At 39.4% G+C, this 21,633-nt stretch overlaps 2 protein-coding genes across 3 annotated transcripts in view; both read right to left on the bottom strand.

Moving 5' to 3' along the window:
• The window catches only part of bckdhb (branched chain keto acid dehydrogenase E1 subunit beta), a 35,077-nt gene extending 22,564 nt beyond the window's left edge, over positions 1-12,513 (bottom strand). The window contains exons 1-8 of the mRNA XM_029129772.3: positions 12,084-12,513; positions 11,043-11,120; positions 10,105-10,173; positions 7,760-7,893; positions 6,047-6,202; positions 4,324-4,432; positions 1,827-1,924; positions 101-211 (exon numbers count right to left, since the gene is read on the bottom strand). Of these exons, the coding sequence (XP_028985605.1) occupies positions 101-211; positions 1,827-1,924; positions 4,324-4,432; positions 6,047-6,202; positions 7,760-7,893; positions 10,105-10,173; positions 11,043-11,120; positions 12,084-12,258 (930 nt within the window). The 5' untranslated portion in view covers positions 12,259-12,513. The remainder of the gene's footprint in view (positions 1-100; positions 212-1,826; positions 1,925-4,323; positions 4,433-6,046; positions 6,203-7,759; positions 7,894-10,104; positions 10,174-11,042; positions 11,121-12,083) is intronic.
• A 539-nt stretch (positions 12,514-13,052) lies between these two features.
• ttk (ttk protein kinase) lies at positions 13,053-21,285 on the bottom strand. Of its 2 annotated transcripts, XM_029130336.3 has the most exons (29): positions 21,149-21,285; positions 20,560-20,647; positions 20,243-20,465; positions 20,018-20,124; positions 19,799-19,942; positions 19,567-19,654; positions 19,427-19,490; positions 19,205-19,320; positions 19,020-19,107; positions 18,750-18,910; positions 18,584-18,662; positions 18,362-18,477; positions 18,188-18,275; positions 18,003-18,102; positions 17,647-17,857; positions 17,335-17,441; positions 17,069-17,215; positions 16,736-16,902; positions 16,370-16,518; positions 16,140-16,263; positions 15,347-15,439; positions 15,074-15,231; positions 14,780-14,931; positions 14,562-14,686; positions 14,387-14,461; positions 14,114-14,290; positions 13,845-13,941; positions 13,683-13,768; positions 13,053-13,600 (listed from the first exon to the last, which is right to left on the bottom strand). In XM_029130336.3, exons 1-29 carry the CDS (start codon positions 21,149-21,151, stop codon positions 13,532-13,534), a joined length of 3,402 nt encoding a protein of 1,133 aa, XP_028986169.1. In that variant the 5' UTR covers positions 21,152-21,285; the 3' UTR covers positions 13,053-13,531. The 2 variants fall into 2 exon arrangements, with proteins under 2 accessions (XP_028986169.1, XP_028986173.1); XM_029130340.3 differs by lacking the exons at positions 18,188-18,275; positions 18,362-18,477; positions 18,584-18,662; positions 18,750-18,910.
• Positions 21,286-21,633: the final 348 nt, after the last annotated feature.

Raw genomic sequence — 21,633 nt, 5'->3', positions numbered from 1 at the left:
AATAAATGTTGTCACTTTAGAGTAGTTCTTCAATGATCAAAGTAATCATCTGGGAATTCAGAAAAGGTAAAACATAAGGGTGTGCTTGTGTGACCATTACCTTGCAAATGGTTTCAACATCCCAGGGCAGGATGGTCTGTAGATCAATGACCTCACACGAGACTCCCAGTTTCTCCTGAGCCATGGCGGCCACCTCCCTCACCACATGGATCTAAGAGGAAGAAAGAATGTGCTCAGCTCTAATGAGCTAATGTAGTTTACAGTTTAGCCAAAGTTTAATCTGTTACAAAATAAGCTCTGCCTTACATTTGTTGTGCGTTATATTGTAAATGATTACATTCTACGGGGCTTACACTATAAATAAAAATCGGAGGTGATGGATAAATAAAACATGTGGATTTACACATTACTTCCAGATGAAAAAGCGTTGCAAGTTTTACTAAAGCAGCCAAGATATGCATAAATCACAATCTGGATGGACGTGACAATGAGCCATGCCCGTAGTGCAGCAAACCTCTACATGTACTGGTAAACACATCCTACAGGTCACTGCTGAGCTGAAAGGTGACAGTTCATAATACCTCCTGATACTCAGCCACATCACCAATAAACACAAGTGATAAAGCTCAATTATTAGCCATCCACGCCTGTGTTAAACAACTGCCTCCATGTTTGACAGAGGATGTGGTTTGCTTTGGCCCGTGAGCTCTCCTTTCTCTAAATGTTTTTCTTCCCGTCATTCTCAAGTTAATCCTGACCTTTCTTGTAAGAATATTCAAAACTATTCTACTGGCTAGTTTTTTCTCCTTATGCGAGTGTGATTCAAAGATGTTTATTTTTAAATAAGCAGATGTTCCAGATATTGTCAAATATTGGATATATTTGTAAGTGAGACATTTTTGATTGTTTGGCTTATGGAATGTGAACTGATAAAACATTGTTTTATTACCATTCCATCTAAAACACTGTGTACAAAAGAAAAACTACTAAGGTTCACTGAGTCTGTAATAGTAGCATCTTGTAAAAAAGAACTGATGATGATAGATTTGATCTGATCCATCTTGAAAAGATACATACACCTACCTCAACCAAATATATTAGATGACAATTTGGTTTAGAATGATGCTATTATTACATAATTGTAATGAGTGTGTGGGTGGGTATACTTTCTCTATTTAAGTAATTACGAACAATGACTGGGTGTTGCTCCTTATACTTTACTCTGCACAGGTTTTCCATTTATACTCATCTGGGTAGGTAGTAATGGATTAAAAAAAAATGAGACTTTTCTATGTATTGCTGGATGCTCTTTCTTCCCTAGCCACCCTTCAACAATAATCCCAGTTTGAGAGAGATGTTTTCCCTTAAGTGCCCTGTGAACCACTCTCAAGCTGGGGGACATTATAGCCTGGATAAGTCTGCGAGAGTGGGTTTGTACAATCAAAGTCAGGAATGGGTCCTGGTGAGTTACAGGAACCTAGACACAGGGCTACAGAAAAGAAAGCCTCTTGTATAAGGAAGGCAACAATAAGGGGTGTGCAGCAGAAATGAGGTGTTATCGGTTGCCAAGGCCAGTTTTTCCTTGTCGCTTTGGTGACGTCTGGACAGAAACAGCTGCATACTGTCAGCTTAGCACACCTGCCGGGTCGGGACCAGGGTGTGATAGACTTGAAAATTTATCTGCTGCCTGTCTGCTGTCTGTGGCTTTAAACAGCACTTAATGGAAATGAGACAAAGCACATTTCCTCCTGTGGCTACAGAGAATGATCCAACAATAGGTGACTTGAAACTGTCGCAAGTGCAAGGCCGTAGCTCCGATAGCTCACCTGCGTCCCCCAGGCAACCAGAGTGACATCACTTCCCTCCTGTAGGATCTCAGCCTGTGACAGTGGGATGGCGTAGGCCTCCACGGGAACCTGCTCCACTGAGGGAACACATGCAAACCCACATGTAAAAAAAGTTTTAAAAAATTTAAATCCCATCATTAATCATTCTCAGACATGCTCTGTGGTTTTCATTAATCCAAACTGATGTCTAGATGACAAAAACCGGTAAAATGAAAGACCCCCAAAAAGACAAATTTCTTAATGTTTCATGTGGCTGTTTCAAATGCTAGTTCATGCTTTTTTCCAGAACCTCATCTCTCATCCGAGGCCATATGAGGTTTTATCAGCACAACCTAATACATGATCTAATGATAACTTCAGCCAACTAGCCCATAACCCTGATTGATCTAAATGACAAAACGCTGTTCAGATGGGATGTCAGTGAAAAAAAGGCCATATAAATGGGACATCAGTCCAAAGAGCAATGGGACTGGAGACAAAGTGCATACAAGTGTATGGTTTGAATAATAGTTAATAATGTCCTGGAAAAGTGAAGCACAAGCATGGAAATAATTTCAAAGCAAGAACTCAAAGTGCAGTTTTAAACGCTGAGCTTGTAGGAAATATTTATACTATAATGACACAACTTACAATCATTGAAATGCAGTAGTTTAACTATCTTTGAATTGTGTTCACAATTATGGCCTTGGCTGCAAAATGTGCAGGGCACAAGAGTGTGAGTAAAGATTTAGGTAAGTGAAAAGCTAAAAGCGTTCCTACATGGCAACACATGAAGTCAAAACTACAAATGGCCAGACTAATTATACTCTAGGGAAACGAGAAGACATGGAGACCTTTCTGGAAACCTTGAAGAACTTCCATCATCCTTTCAAGTCTTCGAAAGGCCGTAAAAGAAGGAGAATTTGGCCATCTCTATACATTTTCTATGTTAAAACAACACAAAGAGCTCGAGTGAATCACATGCAATTCCTGTTAAAGCTTCCAGACTAGCCTAGAAAATGTTAAAATTGAATTATGAAAACTAGGTTATGGTTTAATAAGTGGAATCTCAGGCCTTAGAAAATGGTGCTGCCTCAATGAGACAGACTGTATGGTTTTTAACCTCATCTGCACAAGAAACAATTACAAACATGACTTCATAATCCAGACAGACATCATTAAAGTGGACCTGGCACAACAGCTAGCACAACAGCTAGCTAGTTAGCCGTGGTCTAGCTAACCCACCATGTGAAGCAGGATCTGCACAAGATTTTATGCACGAACAAATAGAAAGTCATGTGAACATTCATTCATCCAAGGGGCAAAAAGATTTATAAAAACATACTCCATGTAATGTTGCAAGAAATAACATGATTGAGACATCTGCTACATACCACGTATTACAGATGACACAGTGCGAGTCCCCCAAATGTCTAACAAATCAACAATGACATGTCAGACAAAGAAAGCATTGTCAAGGGGCTGGAAACCTGCTCTTGGGTGCCCTGTTTAACAACATCAATCTGGGATGTGACACTTTATTAGGTTTCCATACAGCATTTAGTAGATTGCTCAGATGGAACTCTTCACATTTTCCAACATGGGAATAAAGCCAAAAGCCATGACCAATTAAATGTCAGTCAATTCATCAAGAATTTTTCATCAGTTATAGATGAGTGGCAGCTTTCAACATGGTCGGTCCCCGACTTTAAATCTGGGATGCACATATCTGATTATCTCAACCAAGGCACCAGAAGAGCAGTGGGGAGTTGTCAACAGGTAGAGAAATATGTTTCTTAGCATCTGCAAACCACAGATTTATTAGGAAAATGAAACAATGGATAGATCGAGTCACTCTCTATAAACTAACAAGTGCTTTTGAGACAGCACAGTAACATGAAAAATGTTTTGGACAATGATCACTACTGCCTTAATTGAAACAGTCTTAGCAGTCAGCTATATAACATTTCACAGTCTCATCTGTCTCTTATCAAAGAGGAAACTAACAAAACCTATTAAAATCATACATTTCGCTTTGAGGCTGGTGGTGCAGATCTGTTCTAGTTCTGTCTTTTATTGCTATAATAAACACTGTCTTAACCATATATAAAAAAGCATATATAAATTGCCAGCAACTGTGAGGAATTTATAGCAAGTCTGCTGGACACCTTATTGTGTGGTACACTACTAAAAGCCATGCTGACCCAAACTTCAACCATGGGGCTGGAGATGTTCAGCATCAACACTTCACAGCCCATTTAGACAATCTGCTTCACACTTGTGATCGCGCTCACATTGCTTGCAGTCGCGCATGCTTTCGTTTAACTTGCCATCACACCTCTGGAAAGGGGAACATTTGCTTTCAATAGCTAACCGAGGAAAACAAATACAGGGGTGAGCCAGGCAGAATGGTGGAGGGAGCACAATATCATGCAAAGGGGAGGGGAGGGCAAATGAACCACACCAACATGATCAAGTGACACATGATCCATCTTACCTGCTGCTCTGTACAGGATCTTGGGCTCGAAGAATATACATGGGTTCTTGTCAGCGATGCAGGAGAGAAGTAGCCCCTTTGCCTGCACTGGTCCCCGAGGTATTACAATCTGAGGACCAAAAGACACACTTCATTAAACTACCGTGTGCATACTGCAGAAAAATATGCAATGCTGTATATATATATTATAGCAGTATTACAAATGATTAATATTAGAGGTAATCTTATAAAATGTTAAAGCCAAACTCTCAATTTGAACTCCTTTATAATTGTTCACAGGTGGTTCTGGGAGTCGGCTAATCAGGCAACACGGGGCCAACGCCAAAACCAACCTCACAGGCTGTGTGTTGACTCTAACCCTGGTAGGGATGTAACAATGCTAATAGTATGCAGCAAGATTAGGATTCATCAGGCTGACCTTTACACAGAGACAGGATGTTTATTGCTTTGGATGACTGTTGCTCAGAGCCGATCAGCTACAGCGGTAAACCATGGGAATTGTGCTTTATGATGTACAGGAGTTGTTTCTTTCAGTGGAATATTAACATATACACTCACCCACCGATGTGTTCAGCACTCAGCATCAAGTTTATCCTACATGTATAGAAAATTGGCAATAATGAAGAACAAAGATGTTTTTAGACATCATTTTCCTCTTCACGGCTTGGTAGCTCATTAAAATGATATCATACTGAGTGTGGAAGTGTTTGACCTCAACAATCAGGGTTTAAAGTGTTTCTCTCTGTTGAGCTGAAGTAGGAAATAGCAATAGCAGGATGTTTGGTGATTGCATTCATAATGAATGACTGCTTATTGTGGCTAAAGTGTTGTCCAATGAGAGTGCATTCCAGATGCTGTGTAATTTAAAAATGAATAACCGGTAGGACCAAGTCTTAATTCACACCTTCATTGAAAAAAAAACAAGGTTTAAGAATAGTCATAGGGGCCACATGAAGGATGCTGTTTGAGATCGTGTTGCCCAAAAAGAATGTACATAACCAATAGTGGGTTTGGTGGCTACAAAAAGCTGCAGGAATTGTGTTTTATTGTATATAGTAAGTATACAATAAAACAATAGTAGTATGAAGCAGTAACATAAGTGATGTGTGGTGTTCTGAATAAACTTTTCTCTTCAACAGCAAAAGAGGTTGTTCTATGCAAGTTAGGTGAGCCAAAAGATGATCCAGCAGAGTAATAATGGAATTAAAATCTCATTTACGTGCAAGATTAGGATTTATAGCTATCAGGTCAATTCTTAAGACAACACACTTGCAAAACTCTAAAGGCCAAGTTTTTCCTTGGTATTATTCTGTGAAAATGTTATAGGGAATGAAACCTTTATTAAAACACCTGGGGCTGTGCTGACAATATTAAAGTCATGCAGGAATACAGATATAGAGATGGATGGAGACATGCAGATAGATAAGGAATGAGGCCTTTTTTGGATCAGCTTGGAGTCATTCTTTACCTGTTTTTACCTGCTAGAACACTGACCCTTAACAGAATTGTATTGTGTATTAAATATGCATATTTCCATCATTCTGTGTTTCATTTATGAATAATATTTTTTATTATTAGCATAAAAATAACAAAAGAAGGAACTGACGTTCTGCCAAAACACTCCTGAATGTCCCTGGGATAAAAAATTACAATTAAAAGCTGCATAAACAGCAATAAACTTTTCAAATGGAAGTCAGAATCAGTAGTATTCTGCAAGTTTTACCTTGATGCCAGGACAGTGGGCAAAGAAGGCCTCGGGGCTTTGAGAGTGGTATAAGGATCCATGACCGACACATCCCCACGGAGCCCGAATCGTGAGGTTGCCGCAGTCGAACATGTTTCCAGAGCGGTAGCGGTACTTGGCTGCTTCATTGACTATCTGAAAATAGAACAATAGAATTTGGGGTAATACAATTTAGAAGCTAGAAGAAAATGAAGCTTTACTGTGACTCCTAGACTGTTGTTAGAAACACAGCTGTTATCGCTGTGGAAGAACGTGGTAGAGAATAATCTACTCTGTGTATTGAGACCACACCAGGAAAGGCTGGATCAATGCTTCATGTGCAGAGCCACACTCGCTGCTATTCCTCTTAAAGCTTTCAAAACACTACTATATTTTTAACGAGCACAATCATCTCAAGTGTTTGGTTTCTTTTACCTACTTCTGCAGCTTGTGATACTGGGTGTCCTCCAAAGAGGTGTCCCGAGTTTTCCTACCTAAAACTCAGGTGGCCAGTTAATTCAGCTTTAAGCTCTCTCTAAGGTCATTCTGGACTGTATCATTTTAAGCTACAGCACAGATGGAAAGTGAGGAGGCAAACTCAAGGCTCGACACCACATTTAATCTATTTTCTTCGTGGATCATAACAGGAGTCTGTAAGAGACAACCTCCAGTGTCACATCCTCTGTTTAACACAGCCTTGGCAGAGCGGGGTCTCACATTAATCTAGTGGAGCAAAAGAATACACACAATGACACACGCATCAACATGAATGCTGGGTAGAACAGAAGTCCTGTCCACAGTCCTGCTATGCTGGCTGGCACCAAATTAATCTTCCTTCCAAAGTTTGGTGTTGATTTTTGACGTTACATTGTAATATACGAGACAATTTTAAATTTGAGGTGAAAATAATTGAACAAGTCAGGGAATAACGTCTATCCCAAACTTTGCATTTCTTAATTTTGTTGCATACAGTTCATTTCAGCCTGGTGAAGCTGTTGTTGGGATAAACACTGTGTCCTGAACGCAGTTCAGCAGGTATAAGAAGTAGCTTTTTATTTGTGCAAGGTGTATCAACTTAGTATTTGGAAGGTGCAATGTTTGAAGGTGGAGTTACTAGAAATTGCATGCAATGACTTTCCAATTTGATCTACTACAGTTTCTTCTTAAGAGTGGACAGACACGGTCACTACTGCTCACCGCTATTGTACCACAGGGACCTACTGTAGATGTGTCATTATTATATATAATAACATAACAATAATCATCTCATTGGCTTCAAGAATTCTTCTTCGTCTATGCATCCAGGAGTGTGATGTTTGATGCAGGAAGGAATTCCTTTTTCTGATTCTAAATTTTCTTTCTAACCAAACACAGAAAAATGGCTCCTTCCAAGCAAGAGGACCTGGACCAGCTCAATATTAAAACCAGATGAAGATATTTTGCAACGTAGTACATTCTACATGCAGACAAGAAATCAATAAGTCTTGTCCTGTCCTGATCATGTAGAAGCAATTTCAATAATATATCCTAAGTGCTTAAAGAGGTATTTTAACTTGTCACAGCAGGAAATGCACACAGGCAACAGTTTTCACTGACAAATTGAAACTAGCTCAGATAAAAGGAATGCAATCTTTTTTATGCCGTCAGTTACACCTGTTCTTTTCCTGCGTTGACAGGCCAAGATATCAGTCTGATAACGGCAGTGGGCCTTACCTGGTCAAAAGCAGGAAAGATGTAGTCTGCGAACTGGATCTCTGCGATGGCTGTGGCACCAGCCACAGCTACACCAATACCAAATCCCACAATCCCTTGCTCACAGAGGGGAGTGTTGAAGACTCTATCCTTACCTGGGGAGAACGAAAGATTAGGAGGCAGGAACAACTACTTACAGGGTAGACAAACAATTGTTAGTTTTGACAATAATGCAAGGTCCATGAGAAGATTTGAAATTTAAAATGTGGCATCTACTTGGAACACTGGCCTCAACTACAGTGGTTGTTTTTTCAATACTGGGTTCAGAACACTGCACACTCAATGATTAGATGGCAAAAAAACTCTTTACCTAAAATTCCATGTAGTTCTTTGTGAATGGCTGTCATAAACAGTAATAGTTTCAGGTTGCAGTGGTAAACTTTTGTCTTGTGACTACAGTTTCCCAAAATACTTCTAAGCCCATGTGGTTGTGCATAGGTACATTGTGTGACGGTTTCTCATGCAATGTCGCTGGAGGGCTTGAAGGTTCCTCCCCAGCCTCCCTGAATCACTTTGCAATTTTATGTGCTGCAGATGGTAAAATACCTACATTCTTTGCAAACTTGTACTGAGTAAAGCTAAAATACTGATTGACGTTTGGTTAAGAGTGGTCAACCAAGACTGAGTTTCTGTAGACTCTTAACCTGATGATTTTGGAATCGGCCAGAACAAGCCAGCTAACCAAGTCTGTGATGCACACACACAAGCCCAATGAGGATTAAAAAAAAAAAAAACAACAACAATTTTCCACTCTCCACCCTATAATCTGATGGAGCCACAAGAGTTAGCCTCTAAATTTGGATAGTGAGTGTTATTTCTGCTCTCATCTTTGTGTATTTGCCAATCGGGTCTTTTTCTGTTTTGCTGGGAAGCGTGCTTCTCAGCCGTAAAACTGTGCCCTTATGTGCCCTGCTCTGTGCACCAAGAGTTCAATTAGCAACCACAGCACCAGAAACCCTTAGAGGAATGAACAATCAAGTGATCAAAATTTATTGCCCTGCTGCTCAGACTGAAGCCAACCGCAAATATGCAGCTTCATGTGAAAGTGACAGAAAATAACACGCATGTGCTTCTGTGTGTCATCAAAGCAGTGCCTTGTAAGGCAACTAATGACAAAAGAGTACACCCAAGGAGTGTGCATGTAAAACACTGTATGTGCAATGTGTCCTGGTGTTGATGTTTTTGCCTCCGTCGTTCACGCAAGTCTAGAATGAATTTTAAAATAGCCAACATGTTTGTGTAGCTTTTATAGCCTGTGCTGTTAGACAGCAGTGCTGCTTTCAGTGAAAAGGGCTAAAAACATCAGCGAGGGGGAGAGCCAGTCAGAACAGAGTCAACAGCATCTAGCAGTGGGAGAGCGGGATAACGGAGGTGAATGCACCCGCCTTGTAAAAAGTCATTCATACAGTGTCTGCCCTGCATTAACCTCTGTTGTACAAAGGCTGCGGGGGGGCAGAGGTGTGCTCCATCCTTTTCAGTAGTGAGAAGGATAAAAACAGCTTTGTGGCCATCACTGTACACAAGGATGAGATGGAAAATAATGATCCCTCTCTAAAAGGTCAACACTTCTGACGTCAATGAAAACAAAACCCACAGCCATTTTCAGTAGAATAGATCTAAGACTGCTGCTGATTACAAAAAACAAAAAAGAAACTATTTGGTTAATACCACAATGGACAAGAAATAAAACTTAATACAAGAATTTGGGGAATTTTAAAATAGGAAAACAGCTTTAACCCCTAATAGCTTGGCACATGACAGTTATAATAATAAATACAGCACGTAAATTGATAAATAAATAAATGAAAATGCTTTGTTGTCAACAGGTTCAAACTTAAAAGAGGCAAAAGGTGATGGTTGACTTTCATTTAGCTTCAAGCCATATTTTTTGTTAGGGTATCTAAAGAAAACTGAGCTTTTACTAATGTTATGTGTAACATGAAGAATACAGCAACAGCGTCTGCCTGATGTGAGCTCTTTAGCGTTACCACAGTTTTAATAGCAATAATGCTGCATGTGTCTTAGTAGCTTACCTCCTTGAATTGAGACACTTTCTCAATTCACAAACTTGTAGCTATATGCCTTGTCATACATCACATTCTGTCAAGCATGTAATGATATCCTGCTACACAGAGCAAAAAGTGCAAACAGATCCTTCTGGTCCTCCAGGTGAACAGTGAGCAGAAATATGACCCCACAAGAGAGCTCGACGGTTGGTGAGGTTGTTTATATTCCTGCACTGCTCCCTAGTGGCAAAGCCATGTACAGCAGTCCGGAGAACAGCAAAGTTAAAGTTAATATCTCACCATACTTGTCTCTCAGGCCAACTGTGCATCTGAATACCCCACCGAAAGCCACATCTTCACCGAAGATGACTGCAGACAAACACAGGAATGCTGTTAGTGATTCAAGCATAACCTCCTCAGCTGAACAGTAACTACTTACACTGTACATACAGAAATTTAATTTCACACGCATGAGCTGGGAAAAAAATATTCCTCTAGTCCTTAATAACAAACAATTCCCTACAATTTGGCAAACATTTGTTGCTTTAAATCAAGTCAAGACTGGCCTACCATTTCTATTTTCAGTTCTCAGTTTTTCCTCAAAATTCTTAGCGTTTCTCAGATAAATGTAGCCATCATAAAAGTTTATAACCACCAGTTGATTTTGGCACAGCGGACAGCTTTAAATTTTAAAGCTCCCATGTCTCAACCACTAAGAAAATGGATATGAAACCAATCAGGAGCACGAATAAGTAGTAAATTTAATTCGCTTCACTGTTGAATCATTAACACAACATGACATTTTAATAATTGTTTTCACCTGGAACTGACTCATTCCACCACTTAGCTGATTTAGGCATGCTGGTGACTGATACAGTTTCCAAGTCACAGTAGAGCTCAAGCGATTAGTCACTCAACACTGAAAAAAATAGGAATTTTTATTTCTGCAACCAGGGGCTATAAAAACAACCTGGGGGACTCATTTAAAAATCATATGGAGTAAAGCCAAGTGTTCATTATCATGAAAGAAACTGAATTTAAATTCCCTGAAATTCCTTCAATCTATGAGATTACACTGTATACATAAGTGCAAGTCAAATGTAAAGGATGCATAATTACCATGTTACTTCAAATTTATCATTATAGACTTCTGAATCCATTCCAAAACTGCATTACTGTTTTTGAGATCCAGATTTTCCAGATTGTTTAAAATTCCATCCCCTGCTTCAGCATCCTACCTGCTGTGGGATCATTTGCTAGTGTGTTGTCCAAGGCACTCGTAATTGACTGGAACAAATTCATCTTCTGGGTGGGACCTAAAAGCAGTGACAAGCGCAACAATTAACCATCATACAAACTTTATTTGTATTTGACAGCAAAAAAGCAGTGTTTTAAAGTACATATGTTTACTGTGTTGTTTTTCTCAACTTAGTAAAACTGTCACAACATGTGTAGGTTGATAACTTGCGGTGGGTGAGTCACTTGTGTGACCAAATAAGCAAGATCACATGTATCCGTTTGTCCCTTGTAATGTTTATTGAAATTCAAATTAAAGAACTATGGTGGATCCTGCAAAAGCAGCAAATACTCGAGCTGCTCTGTGGCCACTGGTCAAACTGAATGTACTAGGAAGCTTCCAGGTGTGAATGTGATCAGAAAGCCCTTAAATGGTAATGGTTCCACTAAATACTTAACTTTCAATTTAAGAGAACCTTATTTTATGAGACATTTTCATTTGCTTCATTATATTGAAGTTCGGAGAGTATGTGAATATGAAAAGGACTAAATATCCATCCGCTTTTGCCTTGAAAACTCATCATTTGGAGGAGAGGCAACAAGGCACTTACAGCTCAGACACAAGGCTTCTCCCTTATTCATCTGATAAATAGACAAGTTTCATTAGCCACAAGCCACTGAGGTCAGTTTAACAGGCGACAAGTTAGCTAGTATATAATTAAGACAAGGCTGGCGTGACAACCTCAACCTTCAGCTCATATTCGCTGTAATATGAGCTTTTCAGTGACAGTGTAACGGCACGTATTCAACGTCCAACATAAACATGTGCGTTAATAGGAGCAGATCTAAATGCAGTACGCCGTAGCTGGAGCCTACCGGCCTACTGCGGTAACACATCAGACGGAAACAGGTTTGTATCCAAGTATTAGGTACTATATGCCCGACAGAGTTTTTTCCGTTGGTGCATCTTCCAGTTTATTTGGCTCAAATGTAAAGTCGCCGCTTGCTAGGTGACGTTAGCCACCGGCTGAACAGACACTCACCATATTGTGTCGGGACGGGGTCAGGCTGGAAAGTAAAGTGTGCTGCATGTCGTTGCTGTGTTTTTGTCCGAGAACTGCAGCTGGGTGACAATTTGAGCAGACTGGCTCCAAAAGAGTTGGTAGTGGCAAGTTTGGAGTTTGCACCTCGGATGAAGAACCGTGCAGCAGCCGCCATGACTGTTGTTATGACCGGGCAGGAAGGGCAAAATGAATAAATGCGTGAAGATCTTCTAAAATAGCGCGCGTCACTACACTATCCGCTAACAAACAAAACCCAACTCACATTATCGAAATCCTACTTCCAACTAAGGCTTAAACAAGCCAAACACGATTTGTTCACTATGCACAAGAGTTGATACTACTCCGTCTTAAATATGGTAAAATACACTTATATCCCCTAAAACGTCAACAAAATGTGCCACTACTTTTGGTGGTACTCGCGAATATTGACAGAGTGAGAGCTCTTCTGGTTGTCTTTTCAACGCCAGCCTCCATGAGCAGTTCCAGGTTGTGATTGGCTAAACAGGAGGGCGGTGTGCGTCAACACAGATTTTGGACGCGTGCTGTACGCGAGCGATTGACGTTCGACGTGAAAAGCACCCCGCAGAAGCAGCTGGTGCATATTTCCACTCTGTTGTTAATCTTGTTCATTAAATGATGGTTTTGTCTATCTACAATACTTTAGTATTGAGTATCATCAGTAGGTAATGCACCTTAATAATTTTTTCATACAAAAAATGACTAAAAATTCGCTTAAATACAGTACTTCTTATGCTCTTTACGGTTATTAACCTCTTCTTTTAATTAATTTTTGTATAACTAAATACTGTATGTATGAATTATAATATGTAATATGAATTCTTTTAGTTATATCTGCACACCATTTAAGACATGAGAACTGCCTCAGAGTATGTGATAATGTTTTGTCCATCAGCTAAACTTTGTCCACAAAACACAAAAATTCCATCATCTCTTAAGGATATACCAAGTTTATTTTCCTACGTTGTATGCTTACCTAAAAACTAGGCCAGGTAATGATCTTGAATGAATAAGGCAACAAATACAGATGTGTTAGTTTCTACATATTATGAAAGAAAAGACTATTAATATATTACAGTGGTTAGGAAATTTTTAGAAAATTTTGTAAGTCTGACAAGTTTTGCATATGCATGTAAACACTCATGCTAATAATATGGGCCTTTAAAACATGTGGAGAGTACTGTCCAAGCACCGAAAGAGGATATTTTATACTGCAAAGCCTATATTAATATTACATGGTTGTGGGTTTTAACTCCAGTCCTGGAGGGCCACTGTCCTACTAGTTGGAAAACTAGCTAGTTGAAAAAGTAACAGGACAGTGGCCCTTGAGAACCATGTTTGGACACCCCTGGGTGACTTGTACTTAAAGAAAAATATAAAACAATATTTGCAATATCACATTTTACAGCTCAAGATGATGACTTTGCACACTCCGCAACATCTAGCTTTCTGCCACTGCTGCACATTTTTGCCAGATTCTGTCAAAAGATAGCAGAAAACAGGATTACCATCTACAAAACCTACAAATGGCAGTTTGAACTTTGACAATGTACACCTTACATTAGCAGCCCGGATGATGCTGTTTGGGGACTGAAGGGCTGCAAGGTCTGTAAGGATTTTCTGGAGATCACGATTAGATGGACGTTCTGAAACATTAAGAGAGCCAGTTAGTGCCATGACCAGCAAAGCTGGTGACACAGATTTGCAGTGAAGTGCGTTTACCTGGTTCAGGTGACGCTTGTGGCTTCAGCTGCAGGTATGGATGCTCTAGAAGCTCTGCAATAGAGATTCGCTCTCTGGGGTTTCGTACCAAGCACCTCTGGAAAACACATGTAAAAGGTTTAGCATAATTAAAGAATTTTACAAATTTAACATTTTATTTAACATTGTACCATGGGACAAAAATAGAATAATAATGCACTATGTAGAAATTTAAGGGCATTTCACACTTAACACATGTATTCATAGAAGCAGTTACATTGGTCCCTTACTTTCAACACATCCAGCAAATCCTTCTCCGAAATGTCAGGAAACTCAATCTTATGAGAGGGATCGATGATGGCGTGCAGCTTGGTAATCTGATGAGTAATGCTCTGAAATGGGGTCTTCCCATAGGTCATACAGTACAAAATACACCCAAGCGACCACACATCACCTTTGGGACTGATCTGTCAACAAATGGTAAAAATGTTTTACGGTCTCTCCTGGAATCAAAACTTGCTGCACAGACTGTTTGGTGAGTGGGTAAGTGGGACTAGAAGTACCTTTGAGTTAGCTTTTCCTGGCTGGGATGACGTGTCTTTGATGGCTTCAGGGGGCATATAATTCAAAGTTCCTACCTTTGTTTGAGAAACAGTATGTTACAAACACTACATGTTTAATACAACACACAAGAAAATGTGTGCATTCAGTTTATGTCAAATCAGAAAAATGTATTACTTGTGAATCCTTCATGATGCTCGTTACATCTGGTTGGATTCTGTTTGCGATGCCAAAATCAATCAGTTTGAGGGAAGCGTTCACGATAACAAAGTTAGCTGGTTTCAGGTCACTGTGCACAATTCCTACAGAAGGAGACAGAATATACATGTTTAAAAAAAAGATAATAATCTTAACCACATTGGTGCTTAAAGCAGTGAGTTTGAATGGGAAACAACCGTGTTTATGGATGGTGTGGACAGCTTCCAGCATGTTCTTCCAGTAGAACTTCCTTTCTAGTGCATTCACAGTCTTGCGGTTTCGCAACCAGGTGTTCAGGTCCAAGTTTCCGCACTCCATCAGCATGTAGATGTAGCTGTTGGTTATCTCACTGCGAGCACATGAACAAATACACACACACAAAAAATCAGCTCATTTGCAGCAGAGGGTCCGGTTTCAGAAGGAGGCCTGAAATTAAATCTTCAAACAAACAACAAGGTCAAGGTGATTTCTTGGGAAGACCATGTACTTACTATTCATAGAGCTTTATAATTTGATCGCTGTACTGCTGCAAGTGGTTTAGATGCTCAATCTCGTTTTTGTAGCTTTCTATGGTCTGAGCGTCAGCCTCTTCAAGGTCTACATATTTGACAGCAAACAGCTGCTTTTTGTGATCCAGGACCTGGTAAACCTGGAGAAAAACAAGGTGAGAAATAGCCACTGGAGACTGTTATATTTAAAAAAAATATTTAAAAAAAGTACAATATTTGCACTTCCTAACATATTTTTAAAATGTTATTTTGTACCTTGCTTGATCCACCACGTCCAATCAGCTTGAGGATGAAGAACTGTTTGCCCTTAATGGTAATGGTTTCATTCGACAACGCAGAAAGAGAAGCCTAAAATGAGATGAAACAAACAAATATCTGGGATTGGTGGCATATAATGTTTTGAGGCACAATTTCAGAATATATATCATGATAGTCCATTAAATAACAAAGGAGCTAGGATAGGACAGACCGGCTCTGCTCTGGGGGTGGAGCTGGACCTCCTACATGCTGTAGCTGAGAGGAGGATGCTGGTCCAACTTTTCTCTATCCTAGACAAGACCTCCACCCCCTACACAGTGTGTGGCTGGACAGAGGAGCACCTTCAGCCAGAGGCTGATTAGTATTATGTGCTCCACAGAACGCCACCAGAGATCCTTCCTACTGGTGGCCATCGGCCTGTACAACTCCTCCTCTCTCTGTAAGGGTTGATCTTCATCCATGCAATAACGTATAATAAAACTTAGGCTAGTAATTAGATGTGTGTGTGTGTAGATGTGTTAGCATTGTTATAATATATAATTGAACTTGATCCCACATTGAGGAAATTGTGAGTGTCTCTCTCAAGGACACAGCTGAGGCTGAGGCAGGGATCGAACTGCAGACCTTTACCTGCCGAAGCAGACAATATTACAATATTACAACTGCGCTACCAGGCCACAAATTTTATTTACAATCCCCCTACCATCTTGTGTGTACCTCTAACTGTGGAAGCGATCAAAGTGTGCAAAAAAGTTTTTTGAATCTTGAATACAGAACACAAGCATACTACCTGTGGGGTTTGGCAATTTGTTTGGTTTAGAGGCGTGCATGGCTGCTGAACAGGTCCAGCTCTGTGTGGGTCTGGGGCTGAGTTTAAAACTTCAGGAGCTCTTCTTACAACAGGTGTAATGAAGCTGAAAATGGAGCATGCATGTTTTCATGTCATCAAGAAGCAAACAATAAACAAGACAAGTTGTTACTTTTAAGATTCTACACCAGCAGACAAAGCAAAAGTATTACGTGTTAGCACTGGGGTTTCTGCAGCTGTTGTTAGGTGTTTGGCAGATGGTTTGGGAGTTCATTCTGGAGGGATGATGCAGAGATGATGTTGGAAGTGAGTCCACCACAGGGGGAACCAATTTGGGTTCAGGTGGAGTTGTCCGTTTATCCTGGGGGCAAAACAAAATTTAATGGTTGTTCAACAGTGAATAAAATCACCAAAAAAAAAATGTGTGTTGAAAGTTGGAAAAACGGAAAATGGTTATTAGTGCTATATATAACTAAGTAGACAATAAGTGAAATGTTCCAGATGCTTCAATTGTTTACCCAAAAAGATTTCAGGTGTTTTAACATTAAATACCAGCAGGTAACAGGATCATATCACACCTGTGGAGACACATAGCGGTTGAGGATAGTTGGCTTCTTCCACTCTGGTAAAGACTCCTTGTTTGCAGGTTTAAGTTGTTCCACTGAGCGTTTTACAGGGATCCGAAGAGGAAGTTGAAGCTCCTGGTTTCCATTAGAAGCGTTTGCTGCAACAACTGTCTGGGAATCTCAAAGAGAAAGAAAAAGAAATCGGAAAATTCAATCACAGTTGTTGCAGTCTGCCTTCCTACATTGCTGGGGAGAAACACATCACATCTATGGCTGTGGGTCCACAGTGTTTACATTGTGGATTAAACACAGTAGCATAAATGAAGCTTTACAATTTGCTCCTACCTGTAAGATGTCCCTCCTCTGTGGTGGAGTGCACAAGCTGCTTCTTTCCAGCTTTAAGGTTACGCATGGCCAACTCCAGCAACTCAGCAGGCTTCGCATTTGATGACTGGGCTTTGTGCAAAATGGAGGATGCTTTGATCATGTTGCCTTCGAAGGATGAGAGATGAAAGAAAGCAATGTTTGTGAAAGAAGAGGCTAGACACTATATAGTGGCTTGCCAAAAACTAATACATGTGCTAAATAAACATATGCCGGTCTGACAATACCTTGGGAGGCCTCAAATGAGGCATATGCAATGTGGACAAAAGCAAAGGATTTGCAGTTAGAAGTTGCAACTATGAAGTGGTCCCGGGCTTCATCAGGATCTTCAATGCTGTGGGAAAATGTGGTTAGGATTCAGTAGTGCTTGACAGAATGAGATGTGTGTCATTTTCTGGTAACAGTTGCCTGTTTACATAATCATGAAGTAAACCACAATAATATAAAATTAATAAATAACTACTTCTAACCTTGTAATTAAAATATTTTTTTAATTTTATACAACATCCTTAGACAATACTGTTTGCATTACCACTCACCCCTTGAGTTCTGCATATCTGACAAGTATTTTAGCATAGCTGCTGTTTTTGCTGTATTGGCTCATCGGCAGCCTGGAGAAGACCTTAGAGCAATAATCCTTGATTTTGTTCATAATCTGAGGGTTGCCTCTTTCCTCAAGGTTCGTCAGGTATGTCCAGCATAACTCTGGTGAATTTGATTTGATGATCTGGTCAAAAGTGTAAGTCACATCTGCCAGACAAAAATAACAACTTTCTGGTAAAAAAGAAGTCACAAAACACCAAATACAGTGTTTACACATCCAAAAAGGTTTCACCCATTGCTCCATGGGTTGCAGAGGGATTCAGTGAAGAATATTGCCATTGTAATATCACACCTTCTATTTCTGAAGTGTTCCGTGTATGAAGGAGTGTGGTGGTGGAGTCTACAGCTGCTTGATCTTCCCAGGGAAATTGTCCTGGACTGACCGATTCTGGCTGCACAGCAATAATAAAAGAAATCATTAAATTATATTATAAAAAATATATAGCACTGCAAAAATTGAAATTACTTGATACTTACTTGAAAATGTGCCAAGTCTGTTGATTTAGCACTTTTCTTTGAAGACGACACACCGAATGTTGGGTTCAAATTTGAACCAGATGGTTGCCTGAGAAAATTGAAATATGTTGAGAATATCAACCTTAAAAATTAGCAAACCTATTCACTAAAAAAAAAGAACTAGTAAAACTCTACCTGGATTGATTGGTGGGGACTAATGAGTCACTCGTCCTAGAGGGCTTCCCATGAATGTCCCCATCATCATTATTTTTTTCGGGGATAGAGAAGGGTGCTATGGGAATTCTGACTGGCTATGAAGCAGAATGTGAGAAGAAAAGATTATTTTTGTTTCATACTGTCTCTGAAGACAATACATGATAAATAAAAGCTACCCAACAAGGGTAAAAAGTAAATCACCATTCCAAATGTTCTCTTGTGCTGCGATACACTTCTCCAGCATGGTAGGTCATCTGATGGTCCACTGAGCAACTCAGTCCTAAACATCATTCACCATTAGATGATGTTGCATCATATAAATCAAACACATTTTAGTAAAAACTGACAGCTGCTATTTTGTTCTTACCCTGAACCAACAACACTAGAGAGCCACACATCGCCTGTTCCATCTGACATTTGGCTAAGTTTCTGGAATTCTAAGTGCTTTTTCAAAGAATCATTCACATCATTGTTGGCCAAGCTGGCTTGATCTTCCCGGGGAAATTGTCCTGGACTGACCAATTCTGGCTGCACAGCAATGTTTAAAAAAAAAATTGAAAAAGAGAAAAAACATTATAAAACTATAATGTGTCAATTTTAGCACAGCATCGATTAAAAAAAATTACTTGATACTTACTTGAAAATGTGCCAAGTCTGGTGATTTAGCACTTTTCTTTGAAGATGACACACCAAAGGTTGGGTTCAAATTTGAACCTGATGTTTGCCTGAGGAAATTGAAGTATGTTGAGAATACCAACCCTAAACATTACCAAACCTATTCAGTAAAAAAAAAGAAAGAAAGAAAAACTAATAAAACTCTACCTGAACCGATTGGTGGGGACTAATGAGTCACTCGTGTTAGAGGGCTTCCCATGAATGTCCCCATCATCATTATTTTTTTCTGAGATAGAGAAAGGTGCTATGGGAATTCTGACTGGCTATAAAGCAGAATGTGAGATGAAAAGATTATTTTTGTTTCATACTGTCTCTGAAGACAATACATGTTAAATAAAAGCTACCCAACAAGGGTAAAAAGTAAATCACCATTCCAAAAGTTCTCTTCTGCTGTGATCCACTTCTCCAGCATGGTAGGTCATCTGATGAACCACTAAAGGTCATACACCATTAGATGATGTTGCATCCCATAAATCAAACACATTTTAGTAACAAAATTTAAATCTTACCCTGAACCAATAATATCTGACATTCGGCTGAGTTTTTGTAATTCTGAGTGCTTTTTTAAAGAATCATTCACATTATTGTTGGCCAAACCTGCAGAAAAATAGCACAAATACACAGCAAACAATATTTGAAGTTAAAAGTCTGATAACAGTTTGTGTTACATGATATCAATGCATTGAAAAATTTTGTAGATTGTTCTAACCACATCTGTTTAATCATAAAAAAAATACTCACATGGTACATTTTCCTTATCCTGAGAACAGATGAGCTGTGTTTTAGCTGCCTGCATGGTCTGTAAGGCACCCTCCAGCAGTTCCTTTGGCTTGGCACCCAGTTCAATAGCATTCTGTAATATGGCAATGCCTCTCTTTGTGTCTCCTGGGAAAATGATACAGCAGAGATCATTTAATGAGGGCACATTTATATACACAAAAAAACAGCACAAGCATTTACCTTGAGATTCTACAAACTTTGCATGTGCAATGTGCACAAATGCAAAGTTCTGGCAGTGAGATCTCGCCAAGCTGAAATTGGCTTCAGCTTCGCTGACATCTTGAATTCTAATAGAAACGCAGAAAAACAACAAGACATTTTTGAGGTTGTTATTGCTGCTTTCATAGGATCTTGTCAAAAGTAATTAAAGGTGGAATATAGTTGAAAGCATAAATAAAACCTTACACTTTCAGCTCTGCAAATCTGACCAACATCATGGCATAGCTCTCATTTTCACTGTGTTCTCCCAGTGGCATATTTGAGAATACTTTGATATAACTGTCAATGAGCCTAGTAAGGTGGTTAGAGTCAAGACGAGGGTCCCCTTTTTTCTCAAGATCCGTCAAATATGAGAGGCATAATTCAGGTGAGTTTGATTCGATGACCTGGTTGACATTGTCAGTGACATCTGTAATAAATAAATTAAAGGCGTTATGTCAACTTTATGCATGCCAAAGACACATTATGTAAAAGGGTGAATATAGATCTACAGGGCACATTACCTTCAGTTAGAGACTTTTTAATTTTGTTGAGCATTTTAAGTACCATGGCATACTGCTTCTTCCTGTCTGTGTTCTCCTCTTCCTCCATCTGACATGGAACACAAAGTAAATAATAATAATAATAATAATAATCATAATAATAATGGTGTGTGTTCTTGTGTAGTAACACAAGAAGCCGTTCAAAAAAGGTCGCAGGAGGTCTAAATAATAATAAACGTAGAAATAAAGTTAAGTGCAACATGTAAATAGAGAGTTGGACGTAGAGCAGTAACGACAAGAAATGTCTAAAACAATGTGACGTCTGCTTCCAACGTCTATTATGCGCAACATTTTGGATTGACTGTTCAATTGTCAAAAAAGAGATATAAAGCATTGACATTATGATATTGTGTCAAAAATTGTGATGAAAAACTACACATAGTTTACTTTTCTCGGTCACTTGTTTTGTTAGCTAGCTGGCTAACACACTACCTAACGCCGAATACACAGGGAAAAAATCCATTATCGCCCCGTGGGAATTAGGTTAGATTATGTCTAATAAACACTAAACACTCATAATTCAAAGTATAGATACCAACAAAAATCTTACCATTCTGACGTTGTTATGAACGTCGTTTCTTTGAGAAGTAAAAAGGTTCGGCTTCAACTGTTGGTTTTCAAATATGCCACTTCCGTTCAGGTCGCGTAGCGATTGGGTGGTTTTACGTGACGACAGAATGCATTGACGGTCCACTTTTATTAGACATTGTCTGTTGGTTTACTATTATTGATTTATATAAGCACATTTGAAACAACCAGAGCTGCTTAAGGTGGCTTATTTTGTACAGTATGTTACCATGATGCTAATATTAATTCCGCTTACAATGCGCTGGTATATATCACTATGTCAATATGTGATAAGGCTTTACAGATGTTTGTACTGCCAACTATAATGTCATCAACATGTCAGATTACATGTATAAACTAAGATTCAACAGACCCTTTTTGTGCATTAATCAGTTTAGAGGACACTAAACAGAAGAAGTAGTGTTAGAATTTCCAGCAGCACATGAACTCAACAGAGCCACGACGTAC

The sequence above is a fragment of the Betta splendens genome, chromosome 16, assembly GCF_900634795.4.
Source record: "Betta splendens chromosome 16, fBetSpl5.4, whole genome shotgun sequence".
NCBI lineage: Eukaryota > Metazoa > Chordata > Actinopteri > Anabantiformes > Osphronemidae > Betta > Betta splendens.
This window is presented reverse-complemented; position numbering and strand designations above follow the sequence as displayed.

Coding starts and splice junctions, on each gene's coding strand:
- ttk (XM_029130336.3), bottom strand. Junction 18,911..19,019: donor CAGACTTGGCACATTTTCAA/GTAAGTATCAAG, acceptor ATTGCTGTGCAG/CCAGAATTGGTCAGTCCAGG. Junction 15,440..16,139: donor CAAATTGCCAAACCCCACAG/GTAGTATGCTTG, acceptor ATCTCATTTTAG/GCTTCTCTTTCTGCGTTGTC.